Source organism: Pomacea canaliculata, linkage group LG13 (genome assembly GCF_003073045.1).
Source record: "Pomacea canaliculata isolate SZHN2017 linkage group LG13, ASM307304v1, whole genome shotgun sequence".
In the NCBI taxonomy this organism is placed as follows: Eukaryota; Metazoa; Mollusca; class Gastropoda; order Architaenioglossa; family Ampullariidae; genus Pomacea; species Pomacea canaliculata.
The window spans coordinates 4,044,966-4,055,125 of record NC_037602.1 but is presented as its reverse complement, the minus strand read 5'-3'; the positions used below and the strand labels follow the sequence as shown (position 1 = coordinate 4,055,125).

The 10,160-nt window shown below is 39.8% G+C and overlaps 1 protein-coding gene across 2 annotated transcripts in view; it reads right to left on the bottom strand.

Annotated features, from left to right (window-relative positions):
* Nucleotides 1-462: 462 nt before the first annotated feature.
* LOC112554527 (basement membrane-specific heparan sulfate proteoglycan core protein-like) overlaps nucleotides 463-10,160 on the bottom strand; it is a 70,960-nt gene continuing 61,262 nt past the window's right edge. Inside the window, exons 4-8 of one of the 2 annotated variants that reach the window (XM_025222324.1) lie at nucleotides 9,777-9,800; nucleotides 7,657-7,754; nucleotides 7,296-7,491; nucleotides 5,339-5,380; nucleotides 463-3,281 (exon numbers count right to left, since the gene is read on the bottom strand). In XM_025222324.1, the coding sequence (XP_025078109.1) occupies nucleotides 3,175-3,281; nucleotides 5,339-5,380; nucleotides 7,296-7,491; nucleotides 7,657-7,754; nucleotides 9,777-9,800 (467 nt within the window). In that variant the 3' untranslated portion in view covers nucleotides 463-3,174. The remainder of the gene's footprint in view (nucleotides 3,282-5,338; nucleotides 5,381-7,295; nucleotides 7,492-7,656; nucleotides 7,755-9,776; nucleotides 9,801-10,160) is intronic. The other variant, XM_025222325.1, reaches the window with a different exon arrangement.

The window sequence follows — 10,160 nt, the reverse complement described above, 5'->3', positions numbered from 1 at the left end:
ATCAAACAAGGGAAAGAAATAATAAATATGGTGTCAAAGACTGTTAGGAATAATAGAAAGAAGACACAAATCAAAGACAAAAATAGTGAAGAGCAAGCGGAAAAGCTTAACTAGAGATAATTATTCCAAATCATAAGAAAATCGGAGAGAAACGGCCAGAAAAAAAGGATAAAAATGGGGAAATGGACAAACCGAGAAGCCCTGAAATAAATTTAGTTAAAAAACACGAAAAGCCCTAAACAAAAAATATCAGAAGCTAAACGACAAAAAGAAGAAAAAAATAAAGTAGTTAAATTGTTTATTACCTGTTGGTTTCCCAGACAAGGACAGAACTAAAATTTCCAGGAGTTTTGTCCTCATTTTCACGACCACAAAGTTGATGAGTAAGGAGCATCGTATTAATTAGCAATAATTACTTTTGAGTCTCACATTTGAGTTCAGTTACACTTACTGGAATTTTTTGTTTTTGTTTGAATATGTTTGCAGATCTCCGCGCGGTTTATAAGGAGAAATCTTTGTGGCGAAACCGTTGAGAAAGACTACACATGAACAGGATAAAATAAACCAGGAAATGATTTCTTTAATTAAGTCCTTAATTACTCTAGCAAGCATGATACTGTGTAAATAGTGCATCTTTATCATCAACACTTAGTTCTGTCAGAGATGCTATACAAAAACAAATATTTACAACTCGATGCAAGGCATGTTGATCTTGCATGTGAGATAAAAATTCTCTTACATACACGCGTACACACACACACACACATATTAACACACCCATGCACACACTTCACCATTCAGAATCCAAGAATACATAACCAAACATGTTCGGTCTAATACAAAGAAAACATCAACAAAAATAACTATCAAATTATCTACATAGGAATCTGGTTGATTCTGGCTCTGTCCGTAAATATTCCCTCATGTCGAGCTCGCAGGGTAGAGACTGCAACTTGCAATGGATGCTGAGATAAAAATAATAATTTACTGATGTCTAGTACACAAGTAAAGGGTGCATGGATGATGAATGAATGGTGAGTTTCGTACAGTGGTGGGTAACGAGTGCCAAACGTCCAACAATTTACTTACCTGGATAAAACAAAGAAGGAAAAGCAGACAAAAATTTACGAGGTAAAGGTGGTTCAAATTGGGACAGGAAAGGAATAAATAAATAAATAAATCAGTGCAATGGACTTTACTATGCCACTCGAATCGTCTAATTTTAGTATCATGACATATTTCTAATGTAACAAGCTGCTAGTAATGACCAGTGATTTGCTCATACAAAACACCAGAATAAATTAAAATAACACTAAACAAACAAAAAACAAAACCTAAAAACAAAAAAAAACCAACAAAAAACAAAAACAAAATAAACAAAGTAACAAACAAATGTAAGGAATTAACATCATGGAATGGCAGTGTAACATCTGCTACTTCTACTGTCGATGAGCGCATACACAGATCACATCAATCCTGTCCAACCGGAAGTAAAAAAATGGTTTAATGTCACGTGAGATGCGTTAGTTTAACCAGCTTCTTTAAAGTTTCATCAGAAAAACAAGATGAATCAACACTCTTTACCCTTTCATCGTCATCAACACCACTTCCTTTTGGAAAAAAAAAAAAAAATTCCGCGTCCATCTTCAAAAGGGTTTCGAGTTGCCGACGATTCTTCAAACAATGACCACAATGTCTGAAGGCAAAACGAGTAAATCGTACAAACCTATGTTTGTAGAGGTTGTGAGGGGCAATGTCTCACGGGAAATAAGTTCAGTAAGTAGACAGCTTCTCTGTGAGCTGGAAGTAGGTTTGCCAAACACTTCGCCCCCGCACCAAGAGTTTATGGTCTGTGCACAGGTTCGCACCGATGCCAGATGGGATCCTGGCCGAGGCAACTGAAGATGTTTTTTGACCTTTTAATGTCCTCCCGAGGTGCTGACAGTAAAATGACAAAAACGAGGTCTTAGAAGATGAGGTTTTCTTTGAAGCCATGGCAGCACCAGTTGTTCATTGTGTTCAGTCTGTCCTTTGATCGTTCTACCTATTAGTGATTAATCTTTAAAGGTTTTAACACAAACTGAAAGAAGGTTTGTTCACACACACCAACTCTGTAGATAAACTTGTAAATGTGTGAGTGGGTTTGAGTGTGTGGATAATTAGGAATTAGTGAAGTAGGTATTTTGAAAGACTGACCCCGATCCCAAACTGTGTAGGTGCTGGTTGTAAAACTGAGAATGTGGATGTAGTCCTTACACTGAAGACGATACAGGCAAAGTGTGTAAACAAAGAACATCAAGATATTCAGCCCATCAAGGCTTTCGCCGAATTTTCTCAGATTTTAACTTTGCAATGTTCCAGACATCTCTTTGTAGTATGCTGCCTTAAAACTCGGCTTTCATCACTCTCTGTGAGATTTCACCATCCTGTCTATCTGTTCCTCACATCAAGCATCACTGTCCCCTTCGACCCGCTTGCCGTCCAGTTCGCAACATCTGCCTCGTATAGATTATCAAGGGAAAAAATCTGGACCTTAATCTACTGAAGAATTCAATCAAACACACACGGCGCAATTAAATGTCATCTTCGAAACAGATAACTGTTTTTGAAACCTCCTCAATTTGTTGGAAAACATTTCATCCGGGTTTTAACCTTGTCCTCCATCTTTCCGACGTCATGAAATATGTCTAGGTAACTGTCCACGTGTAGTGTACCCAAGGTGAGAACAGACCTGGTGATGGTTGACGAGGTATTCACTTAGCACAAGAAGAGGATTCCATCTCAAGGTCTACTTGTCGTTCTCGTCCTGATGGTGTAACAAGAGACCTGAAACCACAGCTTCACTGTTTACCTGCTTCGGAGATGCGGCTTTTGTTGATCAGACGAACACGCCAGCAGTATTATCAGTGAAAGAGAGACAGAAGGGTTGAGGGGGGGGAGGGAGGAAAAAAGGGGAGAGCACTCAATACGTCATCTCTTTGAAGTGTAAGCTTTGGGGGTTGTGCCAAAAACGCACCAACGGTTTCATAAGTTGCACGTCAATCACACACAGCATGACTCAGCAGACACCAGCCTCAGCAGCCGCAGCCTGACGAGGGTCGAGTCGGTCTCCGCCTGAAAGACTCCGGACCGAGCCACACTTAGCCGCAGTGTTCTACTTCCCTCACGTGGGTCTCACGTGAAGAGGACGTGACAGATGAACATAGTCAACAGCACTACAACCGTTGTGATGTCTTTAGGTAGGCAACCTACAGCACGGCTCTCTAGCATCATAGACCCAGCTGCAATGGGAAGGAGAAAGAGGTTTAACATTTAGTAATCAAATATAAAATAACTATCTAAAAAAGTGGTTACAATAAAAGTTTTGGATGTAATCGATGTAATCGATGCAATCAATAACTTTCAGACAATGCCCAAAGTAATAGACTATTGATTTTAATGATTCTGTAAAGTACAAACTATTATTTAAAATTTCAAGAATGCTCATTTTGATATCTTTGAAAGTCTTGGAGATATACGTGGTCAAAGTTCATCGTAACCACATAAAACATATTTTTGATAATTATTTTATATTTAATTATTCTGTCGCAAAATGTTAGTACACATCTTAAAAACAAAAACAAAGAAAATTCTAGAGTGTATTGTCATCTTGAAAAAAATCTAGATTTTTTGTTTTGCAAAAGTATGATTAATTCAAAGATGCTTTTAAAGTTAACAGCCCAATGTCAGCATTATCTACAAATAACTAGTACTACAGCTCGGGTGGCATGTCTGTACCCAGAAAACCTTTAACATTTAAACATTTTTGCCTATGGCTACAACAAAGCAAATATACTAAGAAGAATTTACGTTTCATTAGTTACCTTAGCAATGATACTAAAAGGTATTTTACAAAATCACTTGCCGACGGACACTGCACTAGAAAGTATTAGAAAGATGAAAAATTAGAAGATAACCACAATCGAGAAAAAAGAAAAAGTAAATACAAACTAGCGACTACCACAGGCTTTTCGAAACTAATTTGCAAAAAAGGAAGCATGATCTTCTTTGACAAAAAGAAGAAAAATTTCGACATACAGATAATAAGCGCATGCACAGGGTTATTTTCTGGGTGAACATGACTGATAACTTCTCATTCATTTCAATGCCATCAAACATGTTAGACCGCGTGCACGCTCGTTGCCATTTTTTTTTTTTTTTTTTTTTTTTGTCTCGATGAGCTTCATGCTACTTAGTATTTTTACTGGACATGGCAGGTTTGTCTGGCAAAGTTTGGCTCTGTAAGATACATCATATTTCTACAGCCACGAAAGCTCCATTTCAAGGAACAGGTCATATCGCCCCCAACCGACAGGTCACATTCCTTCAAGCCTTCGCTTACAATATCTTTAATTTGCAGAAAACTTTATTCCAGAAGTTCATACCGGAAAGAGACAAAGATTAAGCAGAAAATCTCATTGTGGCAGGAAGCCTTATAGGCAGGCCAGTCATCAGACGACTTTACTTATTTTTCCGACATTAAGAAAGTTTTTGACCTGACCTCGCACTTTTGCATGGCGCTGAGAGCGAAACGCCATCTTCTTTTATTACTGGCGCCTGTAAAAAGTTCTGTAAAAATACTGCACCAGATAGGAACATGCTTTTTTAATATTACAAGAAGTAATTAAACGTGAATCTTTATACCGGTGAGTTCCTGATTTTTTTTACATGTTATTTTTTTTCTATTAGCTTTGATTTGATTCACATAAGCCTTAGAGACTCTGTGTTTGTGTGTGTGTGAGTGTGAGTGTAGGTGAATGTCTGGGCATGCGTATTACTGTGCGTTTGTATGAATATATCAATATTTTTATAGTAATAGTGAACATGTTTGATGTAATGTTTGTAGGTGCTAGGAAGACAGACACAATGCCGTTATATAAAGCCTGAAGTCGGGGAAACTATGAATCAGCTCCCATGACGGTTTGTAATCACATGTCAACCATTTTCTACCCATACAAATACTCGTACATGCTAGCAGCTACACTGACCTGCCGAATAATGGCAACAGAATAGCAAAAGCCTCACAAGTTCAATCTTTCTCTCGTTGTTAAGTCTCTGCTACTTAGTCCGTTAGTCATGAAGCAATAAAAAAAGTGAAGGAAAGACGAGTCTCTGAGTTCATCAAAGAGTTCGGATAAATGCAAAAGAAACCATTCTTAATTAATTTATTAATCGGTTCTGAAAAGGATGGGTGAGGTTCCGGGTGAGATCTGCGGTGATGGTCAGTGAGGGTAACGGCTGCACTGGTAGATGGATAGAAGGGGTTGAACGACTAAAGCCAAAAGAAACATAGACTTACTGTCTGAATCGTACTCACCACGCTTGACGTTGTTGGAGCCAGCTGAAACAGATGCACACCATCTCTCAATCCAGAAACGAAGCAGCTCAGCGATAGACAGACAGACAAACACTTCAGTACAAATATGTACAGGCCAGCACTGAGGTAGAGAGACACCGATAGGGTGTATCGACAGTAAACGGTCCTACTTATGCATGCAGACAGACAGACAGACAGACAGGCAGGCAGACAGGCCGGCAGGCAGACAGACAGACAGACAGACAGACAGACAGACAGACAGACAGACAGACAGACAGACAGTCAGAACAGGCATACTTGATGAATGAATACATGGCCTAGGCAATAATTACCAGACAGGCAGAGAGAGAGAGAGGAGAGAGAGAAAATTGACAAAAAGCTTGTTTGCAAGAAAAGGGAAATGTTGAACAGAAGATGAAGGAAAGAGTGAAGTAGGAGAAAAGGTATAGATGTGCATTACCAGGAGACTTCTCTTTTCGCTTCACAGCACCTAAACACCTTTTCTCGGCTTTGTATCAACCTCATCAACCTGTTCACTATCGTCTTCAACCGTTGCCTAAAGTGCACTTGAGTAACTAGCCTCACAAAACTTTTTAACCAAGTGAAGAGCTTCTTTCATGTGTCTGTAATAATCGTTAAGGAAAATCGCCTTTTCGGACCCTCCCTTTTCTAGTTTACTCCATTTATCTTAAATATGTAAATAAAAAATTTACGAAAGGAATGATGTTGAATAGTTTCCATAACGGGAGTAAGGGTTCGAGACCCACACACACATTGAGCGAGAGTGAGAGAGCGAGACGGAAAGAGGATGTATGTTGGTGTCGTATTTCTTGTTCTATTTCCGTACAACTGACGTTTTCATCATCTCCACCACCACCACCACCCACCACCACCACCACCGCCACCACCACCCCACTCTGTGATGATTGCTCAGCAATCTATCCTCTCTACTTCTCCTCTCTGAGGTCGGAGCCAGGAACAGTGATAAGGCAATTAACGCAGCGACATCCGGGGCTTTGTATTTTCTGCAAAATTCCCGACGTCAGACTGTCCAGCGCCTGGTCATCGCGTGCAGTCCGACCGCCAGAGCGAGGTAAATGTAACCCTGCCTCCCAGTCGGGTGATGTGGGGGAGTTGTGGTGATGGTCTTAGAGGGGGGGACAGAAGGTGGGGGGGAAGGGGAGGTAAGAGCTGCCAGAAGTGAGCGTCTGATTGCGGCCCCTGGTCAAGATTGTTGGTTGTGGGCCTTTTATTTGCTGTGGGTGTCATATGCCACCCTCCAAACAACCCGACATGATGGGGTCGGCAGTGTGTGCTTGAGTTTCTATTTGTGTGTACGAATCGGCCTCTGTCTGTTTGTTTGTCTGTCTTCTTGTATGCCTGTTCTTCTGTTTGTTCTACGTCTTTGTTTATGTCTGTTTCATCTTGTCTATTTCTTCTTTGTTTATTTGTTTGTCTGCCTAAACGTCTTTCAGTCATTTATTTTGCCTGTATGTGTTTATCCCAGAAATACATTAAATTTTGACACTGTTGTTGTATGCAACGCATAGTCCAGAGATAAACTAGTTATTTATCTCCTCGGTTTGTTTACGCGCAAGAAAGAGGTGGTCAACAATAAGATTTGTCATCGTAAGCCCTGTATACATGACAGGACCTATAAACCTCCCGAACTCTCATTGCTCTGTTTTCTTTACGAATCCATCGGAGTTTAGTCTGAGATTTATGCAGGATTGTTTGATCAACAAATTGATTAATTAACGATTTATAAATTAATTACTTGAGATTCCGTGATAAAGCATGTGAGAAAAAAAGGTAAACATAATTGACGAGAAAATGGATGACATAAAGTAAAACTTTATTATACTGGACAGTAGTCTTCTTACAAATTATCTAGCATATTAGTGTTCAAATTAACCATCACTCTCAAACACAGGATTACCTGTCAAAACAGTCACGTGGGCTGAGGTCACATGCGTGTGATCGCTGCTTCTGCAGACGTACTCTCCTCCGTCATCGACGGTGACCTCACGCACCACCAGCAAACTGCTTTGTGCCGAGCTGGTCCTCGACCTCTGCGACTGGATGCTGACTCGTCTTCGTGGGTCTCTCTCCAGCAGGTTGCCATCTTTGACCCACTGCACACAGTTACTTTAAATTACACTTTGGAATCCGACTTTCCCGCAAGAATTCTTGTTCAGATTGACTGAGAATAACAAATATTATTTATCAAACAAACAATCACATTGCTAGAGATACTTGAATCGACTAAAGAGCTAGTAAGGACAGATTTGATTGTCCACCTGTAATATCTGATGCCTGTCGCTCAGCAAGCTGGCATTACAATAGAGATGAAGGTCACTTCCGCTGGCCACGAACTGCACCCCGCTGATGAGAATTTCTGCAAGAAAGAGAGATGAGTAAGATGATTGTATGAGTGTTCTAGATGCGTGCACATGCCGAGGTAATTGGTGACAAATGCACTACTAACACGGATATTCTCAAATTTCATTAAACATCAATTATCCACTAAAAATAAAACTAAATATAATCACACCTTACTGCCTGCACTTATTCAGCTGTCAAAGAGATGCTTCTGGTCTTTACAAGATCACTAACTAGAAGATTTTCATCTGTTGCCATGTCCCTTTTTTATTCAGATATCTTCCAGCTTTTTGTCACCTGTACACTAGTGTCTAATGTTGGGTTTGAGAGCGCACCAATTAGCATGTGCCTTGTAATTATTGGATAGCTGGTGAAATGGTTAGATGAGTCCACGTTTTTCAAGAACTGGGTAAAGCTCTGGGTAAAAGAGAGTATTTCCCCGAGGCTAGATGAATACACCCTTTCGACATTGACAAGCAATCTACAAACATCAGCATGGACAGAAGGAGGTCAACAACATAGATGTCAGGATTATTTACATTTGCCAAAAACTTCGCCAAATGGGAGAAGCTAAGACAAATAATTCGATGTATTTGAATGAATGTAAAGTTAAGATTTGAAACTATTTTTATGCATAGAAATATTTGTATATGTGTATATTAAAAAACGGAAGGAGGTTATGCACTCCCCGTTTATTTTTCAGCGAAAGAGTATGTTGCACTGAACTACACCCGGTCATAAAGAAAAATAGAAATACAGGCAGCTAGACCTTCAGACAATCAGCATTTATAATAACAGTGAAAACATCACTGATTATTTTTTTAAATCAAATTCTGCTGTTTATAAACTGTATTAAACATGTATTTACGTCTTCAGTTTAAAAAAAACCAAAAATCAGAATTTTGTTATTTTTTTCCCCTCGCATTTCTCTCCGATTAACTTTCATCGCCATTGACTCCTCCCAATCAGATGAACACACAGCCGTCCTGGCTCGGTAATCATTGGAGACAACTCCATCCACGGAAGGTCTGCGTTCAGACGCACTTCCGCCGGCCAACGGGATGGTGGCTGCACTCGGCGCAAAGCCCGCCTCCACCTTCTCAGTCTCGTCTGATTTATTTTTATTCCATTATGACGACGGTGCAGCCGCAGACACAGAAAGATTGTTTCAACGACGTTTTTGTCCGCCAACCCAGCTCCAGGAGCTGCCCTCAGCCGCACGAAAATGACCGCAGTTATTTGTGTTTGATTCTTCTGGGACATCGCCAAGTTCGCACTGAAAGCGAGGTTCCGGGTCATAACCCAAGACGCACCCACGTGACCCTGCAGATTCTCGACAACGTCCGAACGACTCCCATAAAGATTGTCGACGGGGTCAGAGGGCGTCTCCAGGGACAACAGCCGCAGACCTCATGGCTGTGAGGAGGGTCTGATTCCAGAACACACCATTGTCAGCCACTGTTCATGCCGAGAGTCACGTAACACGTGACGTGTTAAGAACGTAACCGGCTCCAGATTATTATTCAACGGTCCATTCATGCACCTTTAACATGTACTTGGTCTCAGACCCGGATGTTGATGACCTAACACAGCCTTGGAGTTATTAGTTCATAAACGTGGATTTTTTTCTTGTTCTTGTTTCTCTATTTCTTCTTTTTTATCATCGTCACCATCTTTTTCTTCTTTTTTATAGTTCTTGCCATCAAGAAAAATCTCAGCGGTGCAGGACCTGCTACATTAAATCTTATACAACGATTTGTGTAAACCTGTATGAACTTTGTTTATGAGGGTCCTAAACATCTCGGTGAGTGTTGATCTACTTACAGAATAGCAGGACTGGAGTTGTTATGGGTTTCAGAATGCTCTGACTTTCAATAACTCTCGTTAAGGAGAGCACGAGAGTCCAACAATAATGAATATATTTCGATTTGTCGGCATATTAACACATTTAATCGTAGAGAAGGCATCAAATAACAAGAGTTTTCTACACAGAACTGCATTATCAAAGTTGATCTTTTTTAAGAGAAAGTGAACATACCTGGATGTCTTTTTACAGGAAAATCTGAAACAGAGAAAAAAAATACTTGGTAAAATATTATAAGTATTAATTTTAAAGAAGTAATTGAGTCTTTATTGTACAAGGGATAGCTCTACAACATTTTTAAATGTCTCTCCAGCTTCATCTACACACAGACACATAAACACATACACACACAGCTTTATCTAATATTTAGCATAGTCTGTACGAGTAACATTCATTCCTAGACCTAAGACCAGCAAATTTTATATTTTAGCCTGAAATTGAACAAACTAGGTTAAAAACTCTATAATTTGAAAGGCGTTCCTGATATTCTAAACACGATTCATATGCCACTTTGAAGGCATAGCATGGAAATAAGCAATAACTTTCAATTGATCTCAA